This window comes from Eumetopias jubatus, unplaced genomic scaffold, assembly GCF_037043125.1.
Source record: "Eumetopias jubatus isolate StellerSeaLion01/CBP00866 unplaced genomic scaffold, mEumJub1_p1.0 scaffold_7, whole genome shotgun sequence".
In the NCBI taxonomy this organism is placed as follows: domain Eukaryota; kingdom Metazoa; phylum Chordata; class Mammalia; order Carnivora; family Otariidae; genus Eumetopias; species Eumetopias jubatus.
Genome location: NW_028274813.1, coordinates 86,457,146 through 86,478,716, shown reverse-complemented (window position 1 = coordinate 86,478,716; position 21,571 = coordinate 86,457,146). Strand labels below are relative to the sequence as shown.

Here is a 21,571-nt window from a genome sequence, read left to right as displayed (position 1 = left end):
TTTAAAAGATTTTATTTATTTATTTGACAGAGAGAGAGAGAGCGAGAGCAGGAACACAAGCAGGGGGAGTGGGAGAGGGAGAAGCAGGCTTCCCGCTGAGCGGGGAACCTGATGCAGGGCTTGATCCCAGGACTCTGGGATCATGACCTGAACCCAAGGCAGACACTTAACGACTGAGCCACCCAGGCACCCCCGATCCAAACACTTTTAAAAAAGTGCATTTTCTTTAGATAATTCTACAGTTGGTATGCACTTCCTAGGAGAAAGTACAGTTTTAAAAAGATTTCACAAAAAATATATCATGTATATAAAGTAATAAATCCACCAGATTCTATATAGCATGACCATATGAACAAAGATAAGTTACTGTCTTGAAATCATTATTTAAAAAATAAGCCAAGCATGTTGGCTGATTTCTGGTCCCCTTTGCAGATCTGCCGTCAATTATATCTGAAACAGGCTAAAGGATATACCATGTGAGACAGTGGGGAGAAACTGACTTGGAAAATCAAGACAGTCATGTTCTAGTCCTTATTTGGACCCCGGTTAGTCACCCTAGGCAAAACAGCCTTTGAAGGCCTTCACTTCCTCATTGTTTTCTAAGGGTCTTTCCAGCACTGTAATTCTAAGTTGACTTGAGGGCTCATTTCGGATGAAATAGCATTGTTTACATTAAATCACTTCGGGTACTTGTTATCAGGAACTGTCCACACATGAAGTCTGAATCATTAAAATGTTTTACTCCATATTTTTCCAGCCAGAAACAGTAATTTACTCAACAATAACATTCTAATTTTTAAAAATCAAAATAAGATGACCAGAATCATTAAACTCAGTATTCACAGCATTGAACCTAGAAAAAAATGTATAATTAATAGACTGTTAAAGCCAAAAGAGCATATGACAGAGAGAGAGAGAGTCTGAGACTTCTTATGAAGTGTTTCAATGACAATTATTACTCCATAACAACTGGGTACTCAGGATCTGTGGACATAACATTACAAGCTGGGGGGAAAAATCCAGCCCAAATGTCAAATCATGGAGCCAGAATGATTCTGAATTTCCTAAAGACACATTCTGAGAAAGAAACAGAATTCTCTCCCATTTCCCCATCCCCCTGTCCCAAAGGGGAGAATGTAAAATTATGCACATCTTTGGTAATATTTTAGAAAAAATAAACGCCTAGATATAAAGACAATTAAACTTAACATTTTCTCTTCAATTTGTTTTTTATAGCAGACATGTTAATTTCATTTTGAACATGGTATGCCAAATATCCTGAGCTTCCAGGAATAAAGTCATGTAGCTCCCCAAGGAATTTCTTCATGGCATCAATTGATATATAACCTACAAAATAAAATATATATATATATATTTGAAATCCTATCATACTGTTTTTCAATATCTTTGATTTATTAGAGTTACGATTTCTTTGTTTTTTTTCTTAAGATTTTATTTCTCTATTTGACAGAGAGAGACACAGCGAGAGAAGGAACACAAGCAGGGGGAGCGGGAGAGGGAGAAGCAGGCTTCCTGCAGAGCAGGGAGCCCGATGCGGGGCTTGATCCCAGGACCCTGGGATCATGACCTGAGCTGAAGGCAGACACTTAACGACTGAGCCACCCAGGTGCCGCTAAAGTTATGATTTCTAAAGAATGTTTTTAGAAAGAGGTGAAAAGAAGAAATAATGCCAGGGAGAAGATTCTCCATGAAACTTGATAATTACCAGGGAATACCCCTCCTTCCCAATTCCCCACTCCCTGTAACATTCTACCTCTTATTTTATTTATTTATTTATTTTTAAAGATTTTATTTATTTATTTTAGAGAGAGAGAGTGTGCAAGCAGGGGAGGAGCAGAGGGAGAGGGAGACAGTCTCCACCAGACTCCATGCTGAGCGCAGAGCCTGACTCGGGGCTCGATCCCAGGACCTGAGATCATGACCTGAGCTAAAACCAAGAATTGGACACTTAACCAACTGAACCACCCAGGAGCCCCTTCCAGCTCCTTTTAAAACACAAATATTTGATTATCCACTTTGACTACTGAGAGTGTAATGTCCAGGTTGGGGGTAAAACATGAAGTACCTAGACCAAAATAACTGGGAAGTGTGTCTGGCTTAGAGTATAATCACTTAGAACTAACTATCCAAGTAGCTACTGTAACAGCACAAACAGCTTATCTTCACTAGTAGAGCAGGGAACACTTTCCTGCACTGCTAACACTGAGATAACATTCTTTAATAAGAAATTAAGGGAAGGGGGGCCTGGGTGGCTCAGTCGTTAAGTGTCTGCCTTCAGCTCAGGTCATGATCACAGGGTCTTGGGATCAAGCCCTGCATCGGGCTCCCTGCTCCCCACGAAGCCTGCTTCTCACTCTCCCACTCTCCCTGCTTGTGTTTCCTCTCTCACTGTATCTCTCTCTGTCAAATAAATAAAATCTTAAAAAAAAAAAAACTGGGGGCACCTGGGTGGCTTAGTCAGTTAAGCGACTGCCTTCGGCTCAGGTCATGATCCTGGAGTCCCGGGATCAAGTCCCGCATCGGGCTCCCTGCTTGGCGGGGAGTCTGCTTCTCCCTCTGACCCTCCCCCGCCCTCATGTGTCTCTCTCTCTCTCTCTCTCTCTCTCTCTCATTCTCAGTCTCTCAAAATAAATAAATAAATCTTAAAAAAAAAAACTGACACCTAATTTAATAGTCAATACTGTATGAGAAAAATTCTGGTAGAGCTCAAAGATGATTGATTTTAGAACACCACCACCATTAACATGTGGTACATATGCATATAGTTTGATTGCTTCTAATAATATGTGATAAATTGACGGTTAATAAATTAACTATGAATTTGCTAATATAAAACTGATTAGTGTCTTTAAAGATTTTTTTTTATATTTTATTTATTTATTTGAGAGAGAGAGAGTGAGAGAGAGCACATGAGAGGGGGGAGGGTCAGAGGGAGAAGCAGACTCCCTGCCGAGCAGGGAGCCTGATGCGGGACTCGATCCCGGGACTCCAGGATCATGACCTGAGATGAAGGCAGTCGCTTAACCAACTGAGCCACCCAGGCGCCCTTTAAAGATATTTTAATCATAATCATTTACTTTAGAAAATCTCTTGAAGCACTATGACTATACTCCATATGGTTCATGATCTTTGCCTAATGACTAGGTTTCTGTGTAAAATAAACTAGTACAGAAAAATATTAACATTTAATATTAATTAATGCACATTAATATGCAGTTAATTGCACATATACACTATGTGAAGTTGCTAAAGATATGTGTGAGGATAGGAATTTTAAAAATAATTATTACATTAATAAAAATATTTCTATAAGAAGTATTGGACATTTATGCATCAGAAATGGATTATTCTAGCAGTTTTGAAGTAGTTAGGACTTTAGGCTGAAGTTGATTGACACTCAATTTAAACTAGCTTATAAGATCTTATTTATTTGACAGAGAGAGACACACAAGCAGGGGGAGTGGGAGAGGGAGAAGCAGGCTTCCCACTGAGCAGGGAGCCCGATGTAGGGCTCGATCCCAGGACCCTGGGATCATGACCTGAGCCAAAGGCAGATGCTTAACGACTGAGCCACCCAGGCACCCTCAATTTAAACTAGCTTAAACGAAAGGGGAGTCTACTAGAAAGACTGCTATATCAACCAAACTGTGGGGAAGGCAGACACTTCTGTGTGGGCTCAGAAGTAACCAGAACTCATGTCTGTCTCTCACTGGTATCCAGTTTTCCCTGCATGTTAATTTCAATTTTTCTCTCTTGAGGCAAGTTGACTTTCTTTACATGGTAGGAAACATGGAACTACAATGGCTCCTAAGTTTTAGATCTTAAGAGCTATGGTCACCCAAATGAGAGTGATTTGACTGGCTGCATTCCATGTATAAAAATCTAGAGAAAGAGCTGTGACTGGCCCAACTCAAATCAGGTATTCATTCCCAAGGCAACAGTTGGGGGTGAGGAGAAAGCTCATATTTTAGAAAATGACTGTTTCTGTGTAAATCAGATGTACTGGGGGGAAGAAAAGAGAGTTCCTAGGAAAGGTATTCTATATGTGTCTGTGGTAGCCAGCCTCCCAGATGGCTCTAAATGATCCCTATCTCTTGGTATTCACAAATTTGTGTAGTCTCTAGAAGGAGACTCTGTACTTGGGTTGGTCTATATGACCAACAGCACATGGCAGAAGTGATTATATGCCACTTCTAAGAGTAGAATATAAAAAAAGACAGTGGCTTCTGTCTTGGGTATGCTCTCTTTCCCCCCTGCATTCCTCTCTCTGAGGAAAGCAAGCTGCCATGTTGTGAAGAGCCTTATGGAGAGGCCCACTTGGGGAGGACTTTGGCCTTTGGCCAAAAATCAGCAAGGACCCGAGGCTTGCCATAACTACACGAGTGAGATTTGAAATGGATTTTCCAATCCCATTTGTGCCTTGGAGTAACTGCAGCCTAGCTGGCAGCTTAACTGCAACCTTATGAGAGACTTTGAGACAGAAGTATCTAATTAAGATGCTCCTGGATTCCTGGCCCTCAGAAACTATCAAGTAATAAATGTTGGCTTTAAGCTGCTAATTTTTAGAGCAATTTGCTACACAGTGATAGGTAACTAATACAGTATCCATTATAGGTTCCCAAACTTTTAGTTATCAGAACTTTTTGGTTTGAAAATTTTTACCTGCAAGATATTTACAATTAATTTTTTTAAAAGATCTTATCTATGAGAGAGAGAGAGAGGGAGAGCATGAGCATAAGCAGGGGGAGGCAGAGGGAGAAGTAGACTCCCCACTGAGCAGGGAGCCCAATGCGGGACTCGATCTCAGGACCCTGGGATCATGACCTGAGCTGAAGGCAGCCGCTTAACCAACTGAGCCACCCAGGCGCCCCTATAATTATTAATTTTTAAAAATTAGTCACACATGTAGCTATCAATCAGAACTTCTTATCATGGGTGATAACTAGTGATATCAGACTAAAATAATTCCAGCCAAAAGTAAAAAATAAACAAAAACAGACCCAGAAAATCCCTTGATGTTTTGTGGGACATTTATGGGACATTTGGCACTATCTGAAGATATTTTTGGTTGTCACAACTTGGGGCCACGAGTTCTAGGGCATAGTTCCAACTTGTATTTTCTGCAAACTAAAATCTAATTAGTTCTATTTTAAGAGACTTAACATTCACTGAACTGAACCCAACCCATTTTGAGGAAGAGACAGTCAAGTTACAGTCACAAAAATTGCTACCACTGCCTAAATTAGAACTGTCACTCACTATATTCCAACAAGAAGTTATTCTTTCCTGTACCAGCAGATGGGCATGATAAAAAAAAGGGGGGGGAATACTTGTCATTTCACATCAAAATTAAAGCCAAAGAATCATCTCTAAAGATTGAATCTTTCTTCCAAGAAAGTGCTATTTAAAATTTTAAAAACATTTTAATATAGGGGCAGCACCTGGCTGGTTCAGTCAGAAGAGCATGTGACTCTTGATCTCAGGGTTGTGAGTTGGAGCCCAATGCTGGGTGTGGAGGTTACTTAAAATAAACAAACAAACAAACTTAAAAAAATAAAACAAGATTTTAGTGTAGAAATATAAGGAAAGAAAAGAATCAAGCAAATAAAAAGATTAGAAAATTTTACTATGGTTTATCAATAAAATTAATAAAAGATTATCACAGGTTGAAATCTTACTTTAAAAATTCTGACTAATGATTATTTTTATAGTTCTTTTTTAGTTTGCTTTTAATACAACACTGTCATGTCTTTTGAATAGTCAGGCAACAATGAAACACAGTGGCATTGTTACATGTCCAAATCTAAGCATTTGTCTTTATTGTATGGCTGATTTTAATATTTATCACTGATTTTTAAAATATGTTATCAAACACTTCGTAAGTCCAAATGAACATGAGACATTTAGAATCTGGTGATAGAGTCGCCTGAAACAAAATCAATACCAGAATATGCCACAACTATGGTTTAAGGTGTACCTACATTTCATCTGAATGTTTAAGCCTAGGGATAAATCAGGGTAGCAATAGCTGCTCTCGGTATTAGAACAAGTACTTCTACTAGTTCATTGTCCTTTGCAGCCCACAATTGCTCCTAAGAACCCCAGAACTGACTTCTCTGTCAAAGCTGGGTAACAGTTTTCTTTGATGTCTCCAAGTCTCAGCCTCAAACGACACATTAAAAGGTCTTTTTTTTTTTAAGATTTTATTTATTTGTCAGAGAGAGAGAGAGAGAGCACAAGCAGGGGGGCAGCAGGCAGAGGGAGAAGCAGACTCCCCGCTGAGCAAGGAGCCCGATGCAGGACTCGATCCCATGACCTGAGCCAAAGGCAGACGCTTAAAGACTGAGCCACCCAGGTGTCCTTAAAAGTTCTTTTAAAGTGTTTTCTAAAGGCTATTAACAGAAGAAAAAAAATAATGAAACAAATGGCTAGACCAAAAGGTAAGAAGGAATAGTACTAGGAGAGAAGACATCTAGGAATTTGTGGACTAGTTCCAAGAGTCTGATAAAGAGAATGTGATAAATATACAAATGAATTTTCAAATGGAATTTCAAAAACTATACTTTTTAAGTTGCTATGCTTTAAACACAATTAAAAAAAAAACAACTCTATTTTTAAAATGATACATGACCCGGGTGACTGGGTGGCTCAGTCATTAAGCGTCTGCCTTCGGCTCAGGTCATGATCTCAGGGTCCTGGGATGGAGCCCAGCATCGGGTTCCCTGCTCAGCAGGAAGCCTGCTTCTCCCTCTCCCACACCCTCTGCTTGTGTTTCTTCTCTCGCTTTCTCTCTCTCTGTCAAATAATAAATAAAATCTTTAAAAGAGAAATGATCAATGACCCTAACTAAATACTACTCAGATCAAAGTATCTAAAACATCGACCTCACTCACCACTATCCCAATCCCAATGGCCACTTTCACCTGATTCCCTTGGTTCCACCCTCTCATGTCAGCCTTAGAAAGCTGTCTTTCTTTATGTCAGGCACTAGAAAACCCAAATACGGAGTCCGTGGACACCTGTGAACCTCTTTAAATTATATGTAAAGTTGTAATGTTATGTTTGTGTGTGTTTGTATGCTAGGGAAAGTGTCTATGTTTCATCAGATTCTCAAAGGAAACTATGATTAGAGTTGTCCATATAATTTATCTTCCAAACTGGGACACCTGAAAGTAAAAAACTGATGCCAGGACAATAGACATAAACTGGGACTGTTTTGTGTAAACAGGGATGTGTATTCATGCTACCAATAGACGAGCATTTTAACAAAATATGGGACTTATCTCTGGGTCAATTCCGCAGATTTATTTAATGCATTGTTGTACCTTTGTTGTAATGCATGTTGTACATATATTTAATGCTTTATTGTACAAAATATTCTTTTGTTTCTTTCCTACTTGGGTTTTCTCTAAATTTTATTTTATTTTAAATTACCTGTTACCATGTTGTTCACTGGATAATTCTGAAGAGGGAAGTACATCTGCTTTTCTGTAACTGGAGTCCTTATAAAATGCTTTTCTGTGCTATAAAATGAAACATACAGAAAGTCACATTTATATTTGTTTTTTCCTGAGAAATTATTCCAGGCAATATATATAGTAATCTATTTGCTCTAGAGCAGACTTCAATCTTATTGGGTGAAAATGTTATGTGTGGACTTCTTTTGTGCTTCTAAGTAATACAAGTTCCCATACAGATATTTTTGGTTTTCTTGTCCACTTCAAAAAACATATATTTTGTGTATGTAGGGGCATAAGTCTTTTTCTCAATATTATTAAAAGCAAACTAATTCAGTAATACTTTATAATTAAATGAAATATATATACATATGTAATCTTATGCCAAGGAAAGTATAGTGGGCTCTATTTTAAATAATCACAGCATTTTTTGTTATTCAGTGTTTAAATAATTGGAACTCTGTTAACTAGTATTTTAATGCTTTATATAAAAAATGAAATCTGGGAAAATCATGAGGTACACTAAGATTCTGAAGTGACTTCTGAGTTAAAAAGAAAAAAAGTTAAAGTATTCTGAGTGTGGTTGTGTAGTATAATTAATTATATTCTAACTTTTAAGAGCTTAGTAGTTTTCAACTAAAATATTCTATTTTCCAACTGTGCCAAATAACAATGTTTACTGTATTTAGACTACATATAACCAATAGATAATACAATTATATGAAAATAAAAACCTCAATAATTAAAAGTTGGGGTCATCCTTAATTTATTATTTTCCTTAAAAAATCTAAAATTACACTTAGCAATAGAAAAGCTTTATTTTCAATTTGTTTAAAAATTAGATTTCATCTTAACTCTTCTAAAAGAAACTACAGCTCAGTTAGGATAAGATCCTTCAAATAAAGCAAAATACTGTTCCCAGAAGAGTTAGGGACTCTAAAAGGATAACCATTATTATTATTTACTATGGCTTTAAAATTTCTGGCTGAGCAATGAAATGGGGAAGGGTAGAGAAAGAAATGGAAGAGATATTTAGTCTTTTTACTAGAAACAATCTTTCATATGAACAAATGATATGATTATGCACCCTGAAAAGCCAAGAGAATCACTGAAATATTTCTGGAATCTTAAAGAGTCCAAGTGGGTAGTTGTAAGACAAATATCCCCAAATCAATAACTTTCCTATATAATAGCAATAATAAAAAATAAATGGAAAAAATGATCCAACCCATAGCAGCAACAAAATTCATAAAAATCTAGAAATAACCATAACAAGAAATTTATGATTCTATATGCAGAAAAATAGGAAACTTTACTGAGATATAGAAAAGGAAAATAAAGAAAAACAAGAAACATTCTCCTGAATAGGAATACTGAAAATTATAAAGTCATCAATTCTCAAAATTTAACACAATTCTCAGTAGGGATTTTAGAGGTTAAGAAAAAAATAATTCTAAAGTTTACCTGAAGAGCAATATGTTAGAAGATCTAATAGGAGGCAGACCAAATTTATAATAGAATGGAAAAAAAATACCTAGCAATCTTAAAAGACAAATAAGATTTATATGAAGAAAATATGAAAATGTTCCTTAAGGGCCATAAAAGAAAATTTGAACAAGTGGGACAAAATACCATTTTCTCAGATAGAAAGATTCAATATCAGAGGTAGTCTCCCTAAGTTGATCTATACATTTTTTGTAATGTCACCAGAAATAACAACAGTAATTTTTAAAAAATATATGAACAAGGTGTCTCTAAAATTCAGATAGAAAAATAAACCAGAAAGAATAGCAAGAGTAAAGAGGAAAAACTAGCACTAGATATCAAATCGTATTATAAATAACTAAAACAGAGTGGTGCTGTTGCATGACAAATGTATGGAATATAAAAATATAAAATGCAGAAACAGACCCAAATACTTACAGGGATCTAACATCTGATAAAGGTGGCATTTTAAGACAGGGTGTGTGTGTGGGGAGATAAATTATTTAATCGATAACCACAAGTAGTTAGCTATCTGGAGGAAAAAAAAAGAAAGTGGATCCCCACCTCACATCTTACACCAAGATATATTCCAAATGTGTCACAGATTTAAACTGGAAAATAAAGAAATCATTAAGAAGAAACCATAGCAAAAAATAATAATGATAATAATCTTAAGAGTAGGAAGACTTCCCTAAGTACAACACAAAACCTGAAAGCCATTAAAGAAAATGTTAATAAGCACGAATGTATACAGTAAAACATATTTGCATGACAAAACCCAACATTTTTTAAAGTCAAAAGACAATAGGCTAAGAATTAATTGTAACTTATTTCATAATGAAGTAATTCTCCTAAAACGTAAAGGGTTCTTATCAAAAAATAAAAGCAAAACTCAATCAATAGAAAAATGTGTGAAGGATATGAACAGTTCACAGAAAAGGAGATATAAGCAGTTCTCAAATATATGAAGACACTCAACCTCATTCATCAAGATAGCAATTCAAACAAAACTAGACTGAGATACCACTTTATACCTACCAGATTAGCAAAGACCAAAATATATGATAGTATTCTGTGTTGGAGAAAGTATATGGTTAATAAGATGACTAACCATCCCAGTTTACCCTAGACTGAGGGATTTCTCAGGACATGGGGCTTTTCAGTGTTAAAATCAGGACAGTTCTAAGCAAACCTGGATATTTGGTTACCCTAGCTGGAAAAGGCACTTTTATACACAACCAGTAGGAGCATAAATTGGTTTAACCTGGATGGAGGGCAATTTGATAAGACCTATCAAGGAGACAAATCTACATGCCTTTTGACCTCGTAAGAATTACCCTAGAGATACTCATACACACAAAATGACATTACATAATCATTCACTGAAGCACTGTTTTTTTTTTTTTAAGATTTTATTTATTTGAGAGAGTGAGAATGAGAGAGGGAGAGAGAGTACATGAGAGGGGGGAGGGTCAGAGGGAGAAGCAGGCTCCCCGTGGAGCAGGGAGCCTGATGCGGGACTCGATTCCGGGACTCCAGGATCATGACCTGAGCCGAAAGCAGTCGCCTAACCAACTGAGCCACCTAGGTGCCCTGAAGCACTGTTTTTAATAGCAAATTAGAAATTACCTAAAAATCCATTAAAATAAGCAACTAGTTAAATAAATTATGATAAATCCACATAGTAGAACACTATACAGAGCAAAAATGAAAAAGCTCTTTATGTAATACTATGGAATGATCTCCAAGGTAAATTACTGAGTGAAAAAAGGCAAGGGACTGAACAGGGCTTATAGTCTATCACTATTTGTAAGAAAAAGGAGAAATGAAAATACTTATATGAATTTGTTAGTATATGCACATATAAGAAATTATAATATTGGTTACTTCTGGGAGGGAAACTGGCTCACTAGGGACCAGTATTTTCATAGTATTCCCTTTTGTATAAGTTGGATTTTGATAATTAAAATTTGAAAATGGAAAAATATTATGTAGGCATGAAGAACTAAGGAAAAGATTTTTAAAAGGAGAGTAATGAGTTTGGGACTTGCCTTGTCAGGTATTAAAATACATAAATGAAGTTATATAACTTAAAAGAATATTGTATTGATATAGAAATAGATCCACAGATTAATGGAATAAAACAAATAGTTTAAAAAGAGATCTCCATATACTAAAAAAATATGACAAAGGGAAATTACACATCAGTTGGAAATAGATTTATTATTAAAAAAACCAGTGGAAACGTTTTATTTGCAAAACAAAATCAATTTAGATCTTTATCTATTACCATACACCAAAATAAATATCTGCAGAATTTAAAATTGATTTGATCTCTGAATGGGAAAGAACTTTTCTGATCATAAAAGCAACTAAAGAAATTACAAAGGAAAAGTGATCAATTTAATGATGCAAAAATTTAAAACTTGTAGCTCTAAAAAAGTATAAACCAGACAACAAACTGAGGATATAATGTGACAAACTGGCAAAAGGATAATAAAGCTATTACATAAAGATGCCAGACAAGTTGATAAGAAAAACAATAAAGCCTCCAATAAAAAAGGGAGAAAGGATAAAAACAAACCACAGAAAAGAAATATAAAATGCTAATAAATTCAAAAAGGTTCAAAGCCATTAGTAATCAAGAAAAATGCACACGAAAACAAGATGTATTTGTATAAAACTAGCAAGAGGTGGTAGTTATCTCTAAACGGTGGGGTTACTTATAATTTAAATTTTCTTTATTTTCTATTTTGACAAATTACATGCATTATGTTTATAATAGAATAATTAAATTCATGCAATTTTCAGAAGATTTGGGGGAACATATTGAGAAGTGGAAACAGCATAGTGATTAAGAGTTTGGATTCTGGATCAGCTAGACTTAGCTTCAAATTCAGCTTCACTATACGAGTAATGTTGGGTGACATTTAGCTCTCTAACTTGTTTCCTCAATTGTGAGATGGGGCTGATATTTATCTATTTTACAAGGTTATGAGAGTCAAATGAACTGATAAGCTCACAAGTGTCTTACATTTAGCAAGTGTTTAATAACTGGTTCATCACTTACTATTCAGTATCACTAGTAGAATGCCAACAAAGCAAATGCTTTCTGAGTAAGGGCAAAGTATTTTTTATCTATGTTCACACTGCACCCTCTGGTGGTTCCATAAAGAAAAGGCTCTAGGTTAGATACCTTCCTAAGGTATCTATTCATATCCTTTGTCCATTGTTATTGTTATTGGATTGGACATATTTTCCCCAAATTTGGAAGCCCCCTTTGTATCTTAAACTAGTTTTTATCAGATGTTTTTTTAAGTGCATATTTTTCTTTTGACTTAGTTTATGGTGTTTTTATTGCCATGTACAAGTTTAAAATATTTTTGGTAGTCACACTTATCAATCTTTTCCTTGATGGCCTCCATGTTTTGCAGGGCAACAATTTCTTAAAGAACTTATGTATCTGATATCTTTCCTAGTCAAGTTAATCACTGGGAGTTACTTCTTATTTTCTATTTCCCAGCCTTCTCTTACAAGGTCGTTAGGATAATTATTCTTTCCTCTATTAATCCCTTAAGAATATCTTCATGGTCTTACCTCTTCTTATTTTTCTTCCTTTTTTTTAACCAGTTTTTTATCTCAAAAAACCATAACAAGTAAGTTCAAGTGCTATACATAGAGATCCCAAGACTTAAAATATGGATTCTCAAACTTAAGTGGTAGAATATCTGGAAGTCACAGGACCATGAAACAATAGTTTACTAAACTTAATTAAATGCACAACTTTGTGTAAACTAGATAACAACTAACTTCAAATTATAACAAACCAAATAATAGGTACAAAAGATATAAGAAAAAAAACTATAGAAGAAAAACTTAAAATTGAAAAAACTATATAAAGTAAACCCATTAATTTTTATATGGAAGAGAGACAGCTACTATTTGGTCATTTTTATTTCAGCAGATCTTTGAATAGCCAGTACTCCTTATGAGTATTTGAAAACCATGGAACTGGAAAATATGGAATTAGGACTAGATAATAAGCCTGAAACAAGAGGTCTCTCATAGATTGGCTCTAACACAATGGTAAGTCCATGATTGTCTGTCTTTTTAAATTTAATTTCTTAAACAAAGTAACCACATTACAAACAATTTGGAAAGGAGAGGAGGAAATCACTCAGAACTTCCAATCCTAATAAAATTACTGCTAATATTTCATATATCTTCTTATTTAAAAACTAATGTCACAGTAATCACAATATACATAAATTCTTGTTTCTTTTTTTTTTTAAATATTTTATTTATTTCTTTGACAGAGAGAGACATAGTGAGAGAGGGAACACAAGCAGGGGGAGCAGGAGAGGGAGAAGCAGGCTTCCCGTGAAGCAGGGAGCCCGATGTGGGGCTCGATCCCAGGATCCTGGGATCATGACCTGAGCCGAAGGCAGACGCCTAATGACTGAGCCCCCCGGGTGCCCCTAAATTCTTGTTTCTTTTGTGCAAGGAGAGTCTAGCATAGTGGTTGGCTCTGGAATTAAACTGACCCAGTTCAAATCCAACTTCTCCCCACTTAATAATAAAAGTTTGTATGAATTTGGGCAAATTAATCTATCTAATCCTAGATCTCTTTTGCTGTAAAATGGCAATGGTGATAATGATAATATCAATGGTGTAAGAAGACTGTGAAAATTAAGTGAGATAAACACAGTAAGTGCTCAAAGATGCCTACATTGAATTGAATATCAATGCAGTGTATGAATTCAATACCTTTTGGATAATTCTTTTTCCCGATCTGTTGCTAGTTCATTGCTTTCCCTAAGGGCCTTTATTTCATTTGGTGTTACTTCATCATGCTGTGGATAGCAAAAGAAATCACATTTTTGAAAATCAGCACATCAATGATCCAATCAAAAGTTTTTTTAAAAAGTAAAAAAGTAAATTGGCAATATATATCAAGAGTCATAAAAATATTTATACACTTAGATCCATTCAATCTAGTTTGGTGTCAAAAACAAGATTTTGCACATACACACACACAATTATACTATTTGTTTTTAGAGCTATGTAATGAAAGCGATGTATTTTTAAAATATCAGCTGTGGTTGTATTAGATTGTAAAATTTTAACTAATTTTATTCTTTTCAATTTTTGAAATTTTCCCTGGCCATGTTACTTTTTAAAAGATAAGGAAACAAAAAACTTAAATTTAACTAAACTTTCTTAAAATCCTTGACTTGAAAATTCCTAGGCTTCCTGTGAGTTACAAATCAAAAACAGGAAGTAAGCTGAACAAATTACATTTCCCCTTCAAAATGAAAATGAAGTATTTAGCTATGGAGTTATGAAAGAACTAAATATATATTAAGCTTTTCAAAAAGATTATTTGAAAGTGACTCAGATACTGATACCTGTCACATAATATAATTACTTAATATGCCATTAGGAAATTTCTATGTTTAGATCACAAATCCACCCCAAACAATACTAATGTTCCCCAAATTACTTACCAGATTTACCCTTGTTGTTGCCATTCAATGAAGTACTTTCTACTTATATATTCTATGGTTACATTATTATTATTGGCTAATATCAATCAATATTTTGAAAGAACTAACAAAATCATTTATCATAAAAATATATAATTTCTAGAATCAATCATCACTAGAGGCATATTCTACTAATTCTTTCATAGAAAAAATATTGGATTGGGTAGGAGCTGAGAAAATTTGGTTCCGTTTTGCTATTGTCCAGTATGTGAACTAAAACAGGTTTTTAACTTCTCTTTACCTCGGTGTTCTCATTTCTAAATCTGAATGAATAAATTAATGGGCTTTAGGACCTTTTTAGCTCTAAAGTTCTGCATACTCAATAATTATTGTCAAATAACAACCATTTGATCACCACTCACATCCCTGAAAACACTATGACCACCAAGGATTAGATATTTTGGTCCTTAGAACAACATAGCCAAAGACACTAAAATAACTATGATTTTCAGATAATCACAACTTGGGAAGAAAAAACAAATTAATGAAAGAATACAAAATGCTTAAGCTAATTGTTTGGCTTCAGACATATAAAGATTTTTCTACCTAAGTGTTTATTTTGAAAATTTTCAAACTCTGAAATGTTAGCGAATAATACAGTACTATATACCTTTCACCTAGATTCATAACATGTTAACATTTTTATCACTCTGCATGCCTTCTCTCATTTTTTATTTTTTGCTGGACCATTTGAAAAGGTTTGCAGATATTATGACATTTTACTCCTTAATCTTTAGCTTGCATTTTCTTTCAAAAGCATTCTTTTGTCTTTATAATACCACCATCACAATTAAGAAATTTAACATTAACTCAATATCACCTAGTAGTCCATATTTAAATTTTCCCATTTGTTCTCAAAATGTCTTTTTAACTTTTTATGCAAAAAATATCCAATCCCAGGGTCCTGGGATCGAGTCCCACATCGGGCTCCCTGCTAGGTGGGGAGCCTGCTTCTCCCTCGGCCTCTGCCTCTCTTTCTCTCTCTCTCATGAATAAAAAAATAAATAAATAAATAAATAAATAAATAATATCCAGAATCCAATCTGGATTGGATTGGTTGTTATGTCTTTTGATCTAGAACAGTATTCCTGCTTTTGTTTTGTTTTGTTTTTTTATGACATTGTTTTAAAGAGTCTGAGCCAGATAGTTGTTCTGTGATGTCTCACATTCTGAAATTGTCTGGGTGTTAATTAGGTTAAGCATTTTGAACAAGAACACTGTATAGATAACATTGTATGCTTTTTATTATATCACATCAAACTGAACATAATGAGAGGTTATTCCAATTTTGATGATGCTAAATTCTACCAGTTGGTTAAGGTGGCATCTGCCCGATCTCTCGACTGTGAAGGCACATCACTTACCTTTGTAACCAGTAAGTAATCTGTGGGGTGATAATTTGAGAACATGGTTTTAATATCCATTAATGACCCTGCCTAAATCAATTATTTTATTGGGGGTGGTAGTTACTATTTTATAAGGAAAATTTCCCTTATCCCACCTTTCCTTTCTTTCCTTCCTTCTGTTCTTTTTGTCTTTCTTTATGCTTTTGGAGTATCACTATTGAATCATGGATTCTTTTAAATTTACTGTACTATAACTCATTACTGCCATTCTTCCTGATGCTCAAATTATCCTAAATTTGGCTACTGCATGAAGATTTTGAAGTAAGTTAAAAGCACTGACAAATTTGAAGCAGAATGGCAAAAGCTATAAAAGAGTCAATTTTCAGTTGTACACATTTATTGAGGGGTATTATTCAAAACATTTAACAAATGACACAACATGGGAATTAGTACATCAGAATCTATGCTGGCAGTAAGAAACTGGTAAATACCGTATCTAATTAATGAAAGAAGCAAATTTTCAAGCTTTTTACATGAATAATTTTATTAATATGAAAATATCTCAAATTTATCAGTGTACTAGTGTGAAAACAATATCAGACTAGATAATGTTCAATAAAAGCATGCCCTTTAAATTCCATAACCTGGATCACTGGTGCCAAAATGTCATAAGTAAACATTTTTCAGATTACATTGCTTTCAAAATTTTTTGAAACTGTAGATTTTAACCAAGTACTTTAATTTATTCTTACCTTCTCTATCAGAAAATGTTGGTCTTGTTCCCAAATAAAACTACCAAGTTTTCTTCTTATTTCTGTGGTAAGAAAAGCAAATTCAAAACTATTTTTAAGTGATTTTGTAGAATTTTCTGAAGTTTACTTGAAGTCTGAATTTTCCAGGCCAGCATTATTCCACTTGCATCAAACTCACCTAAGATACTTGTTTAAAATGCAGATTCTTATTGAATCAGAAGATTGAGGAGGAGCTCAGGAATTTGCATTTCTAACAACCTCCCCAGATGATTCCAAAGCATTATGAGAATCATTGTTGTAAATTTTTTCTGCTGGAATTTATGCCTTCATTAGATATCTGTGTCTTTAGGCCAACCATTAATAAAGAAGACAATTGTCCGGTTAAAATAAAAGGTATAAATTTCCTTAATTTGTAGAGTAGAGGTCCTCAAGTAATCAATAATTTGGTAAAAGAAGAGTGAAAGAGAAACAGGTCTAGTGGGCATAGTAGTATAGGAATTCTAACAATGCTCAGCATGTCAAAGGACTATGTCATCATCCTTAATGATCTCAAAAGCTTCCACAGTAGCCCACTTGAGGACAAAAAAGTCACATTCCTCTAGACCTATGTTGGCCAATATAGTAGCCACTGGACTAGCTATATATGGGCACCGTATTGAAATGTGGTTGGTCCAAAGTGAGATGTGCTGTGAGTGTAAAATAAACACTGGATTTCAAAGACTTAGCATCAAAATAAGAATGTAAATATCTCAATAATTTTTATATTGGTTATATATTGAAATGATAATATTTTGGATACGTTAGGTTAAATAAGATATATTCTTAAAATTAATTTCACCTAGGGGCACCTGAGTGGCCCAGTTGGTTAAGCGTTTGACTCTTGATTTCGGCTCAGGTCATGATATCAGGGTCATGAGATCAAGTGGGGAGTCTACTTGAGATTCTTTCCCTCTCCCTCTGTCCCTCCCCTTGCTTGGGCTCTCTCTCTCTCTAAAAATAAATAAATCTTTAAAAAATTAATTTCACCTATTTTTATACATCAATTTCTTATTTATACTAGAAAATATAAAATTAGTATGTGGTTCACATTTGCATCTCACACTTCTAGACAATACTGGTCTAGGTGGATAATAATGTATACTTTTTATTCTTAAAAAAGAGCATGTTTTCATTTAAAACAGTCTTTTTAAATTTTACTTATTACTACTATTTTTTTTAAGATTTACTTATTTTAGAGAGGGAGAACATGTATGTGGTGTGTGGGGGGGTTGTGGAACAGAGGGAGAGAGAGTCTTAAAGAGACTCTGCACTGAATGTGGAGCCCCCAACGCAGGGCTTGATTTCACAACCCTGAGATCATGACCTGAGCTGAAACCAAGAGTCTGACACTTAACTGAATCACTCAGGCGCCCCATTATTTATTTTAGAGAGAGAGCACACGCACACATGTGCTCAAGAGAGATGGGGGGGATCTTTAAGCAGGCTCCAGGCCCAGCACAGAGGCTGACGTGGGGCTTGATCTCACAACCCTGGATCATGACCTGAGCCCAAATCAAAAAAGTAGGATGCTTAACCAACTGAGTCACCCAGGCGCCCCAATGTATAAAGAATAATACAAGGGGCGCCTGGGTGGCTCAGTTGGTTAAGCATCTGCCTTCAGCTCAGGTCATGATCCTGGAGTCCTGGGATCAAGCCCCGAGTTGGGCTCCCTGCTCACTGGGGAGCCTTTTTCTCCCTCTCCCTCTGCTTCTTCCCCTGTCTGTGCTCTCTCTCTGTCAAATAAATAAAATCTTAAAAAAAAAAAAAGAATAATATAAACATATGGGTTCATTATTATAACGAATCTTAAAATTTCATTATAATGAAGAGATTCAAAACTAGCAAACATTTATTAAATGTTCACATGTCACGCTACTTAATATATTATCTCATTTTATCCTCAAAACAACTTGTTAAAGTTCACAAAACTAGTAAATGTTGGATCCTAGCCAGTGAGCACTATGAGGGCAAGATCTGCTTTTTGTCTTATTCACCACTGAATCCTCAGCACCTGGGTTGAAACCTGACACATAGGAGTTTAGTGAATGTGTGAATGAGCAATAAACATACAAAGCTAGAATATACACCCAAGGCAATCTGATCCCAAGTCCATGATTTTCCACTTATATTAAATGATACAAAACACAAAAATCTCTTATTGAGAACAAAGATCAGTCAAGTTGGGAGACCTAGCTGGATTTGGCTAACAGAGATTAGATAAATGATCTTTGCCAACCTTTTTGCAAGCATGCAGGAGGAAGAATGAAATGACCTAAAGCCACCGAGTTTTTTATTTCAGCGTTAGCTACTGCAGAGAGATAGTAGGCGTGAAAAACTGTAGCATTATCTTCTATGTAATCACGGCTCTGATATATTCTAGGAGAAAGAAAGGAAATATTTTAGGTTATAAAATAAAGAAGAATGTATTCAACCTTTCAAAAGAAAGAATAAGTGAAAGAATAAGTGAGCGGAAGTAGGGATAATGATCTACAGGCAATCAGGACACTGGGAATAAGGGAGTGGGGAGCGGGCAGCCAGGGTGGTGATTAGACCTCTGCTTTGGAATCATAATGTGAAGGGAGATCGCAGGTGGGCGGATTGGAGGCAGAGTAACCTCTCTGAAAGCTACTATGGTCCCACCAAGAACATTGACAGGGGTACACGGTACACGTACCGTGGGGTTTGGCCACCGACTGATTAATGGGGGTGGGGTTGTTATTCACAAGAAACTACTAGGGTTTTAAGTTTGCGAACACAGGACCTGGTGCAGGTGTGAAGGGGCAATCAGGAGATTTGGCAGGAACATACTGAATGTGATAGGCCTTCAAGGCACCACGTAGAGTTGTGGGAGAGACAGGCAGAAACAGAAGACTGGAACTCAGGGAAGACTCGTGGACCAAGGAGGAGGCCAAGTCATTGTGGCAGAAAGGAGAAGAGAAAGGTGGTTTTTATCCCTCCCCCCTTCCCATCTAGGACTGAAAACTTGCTCCTTTCCAGTCTATTACTATCGTCAAAATTTCTTATGACTGTGACTTCCATCTTCAGCTCCTGGCTCATTATGACCCAGGAGGCACTGCCAGGTGGCCTTCAGGTACCTCAGCGTGTCTGGGTGGGAGGCATCACAGCTGAACAAGAAATCGGCGGCCCTTGGGTCACTGATGGAGCCCCCTTCGGCCACTGTGGAGGCAAGAGCACAAGGTGAGCCTATCCCGTACCCTGGTGCCAAAGCACCGTGGAGAAGAGAGATGCTCTGCCCACCACCTCACCCGCGCCTTCCACCCAGCTGCCTACCCCAGAACTGCCTCAGTTCTCGGCCGACACTGCCGCAGAACCAACCCCGCTGCCCTTGAAACATGGCGATCGGCCTGAGCGCCAGGGTGCGGGGGGAGAGGAGGGCCTAGCGGGGATCGCTGATTGGGCTGAGGGGCGAAGTCAAGCTCGATGATTGGTTCTCAGAGTAATGGGCGGGAAAAGCCTGAGGCTAAAGGAAGCGGAGTCTGGTCACTCACTACCAGAAAGCTGACCGCCGCGTGGGATTGTGGAGAAGTGTCTCAGCTTTCCCCTGATATGGCGGAGAAGGGTCAGTCATGCTTGTGAGTTTTAAACCCTCAGTGTTAAAGTTATCGTGCTGTTGTTACAGGCATGGTCACGCGTTCTGTGGCATCAGGTGTTATTTTGAAGCCAAACTCATTTTATAATTTCATTTATAAATGTTTCAATTAGAATCTCTAAAAGAGGGGCGCCTAGTGGCTCAGTCGATAAAGCGGCCGCCTTCAGCTCAGGTCATGATCCCGGGGTCCTGGGATCGAGTCCTGAGTCGGACCCCTTGCTCACCAGGGAGCCTGCTACTGCCTCTCCCTCAGCATGCTGCTTCCCCTGCTTGTGCTCTCTCTCTCTCTGTCAAATAAATAAAATCTTAAAGAAAAAAAAAGAATCCCTAAAAGATGAGGACTTTTAGAAAGACAAAACCACAATACCATTATCACACTTAAAAATAATAATTCTTTAATATAGTCAATTTCACCGGTGTTGAAATTTTTGTTTTGTTTTCAAAATTATGCTTTTCTTTTGCAGTTTCCACAATCCACCACCTACCGCCTTACATCAGTTTTGATAAGCTATATTTTTCTGGTGTTGGGTCCATTTAATCTAAAATTTCAAAAATATTGATATAAAGGTCATAAAACATTTTGTTTTTTAATGTCTGCAGGTTCTGTAACAATAGTTCCTTTTTCATTTCTGTTATTAGTTATTTGTGCCATTTTATTTCTTAGTCTCGCCAGAGGTTTGTCAATTTTATTAGTCTTTTCAAAGAACAAACTTACGACTTTGTTGATACTCTTTAATGTATTTTCTGTATCATTAATTTCTGTTCTTATTTCCTTGGTCTTAAGCTGCTGTTCTATTAATTTCTTGAAAGAGATGAGTGCCTTTCATTCTGTTTTCTAATATTTGCATATAAGGCTATAAATTTTCTTAAAACTGTGTTTACTTTAAAATTTCCAAACACGTGACTACGCAGTTATCTTATTGTTAACGATTGCTGGTTTAACTGCATTAAGGTCAAAGAATATTACTTATGTTATTATAATCTTTTAAAATGTATTGAAATTTCCCTTATGATTGAAGTATATGGTCAGTGTTATGTGTGTTTGCAAAGATTATTCGCAGCTGTTGGATATTCTGAGTGTTGGGTGCAGCATTCTGCATGTTTATTGGGTCAAGTTTGTTAATCATATTGTCAGATTTTTCTGTCAGTTACAGAAAGAAGCATATTAAAATCTCCTTTGTGGATTTATTGATTTGTTAATTTTTGCTTTATATATATTGAAATTATGTTGTTAGGCGCATGCTAATGTATACTTGTTACTTTCTACTTGACTGAACTATTAAGCACTTAAATATGAAAGGCAAAACTTTAAAAC

The 21,571-nt window shown here is 36.0% G+C and overlaps 1 protein-coding gene across 1 annotated transcript; it reads right to left on the bottom strand.

Annotated features, from left to right (window-relative positions):
• Positions 1-247: 247 nt before the first annotated feature.
• TERB2 (telomere repeat binding bouquet formation protein 2) lies at positions 248-20,001 on the bottom strand. Its single transcript, XM_028126670.2, has 7 exons — positions 19,938-20,001; positions 19,742-19,823; positions 18,883-19,022; positions 16,608-16,669; positions 13,731-13,816; positions 7,456-7,544; positions 248-1,347 (listed from the first exon to the last, which is right to left on the bottom strand). Exons 1-7 carry the CDS (start codon positions 19,999-20,001, stop codon positions 1,205-1,207), a joined length of 666 nt encoding a protein of 221 aa, XP_027982471.1. The 3' UTR covers positions 248-1,204.
• Positions 20,002-21,571: the final 1,570 nt, after the last annotated feature.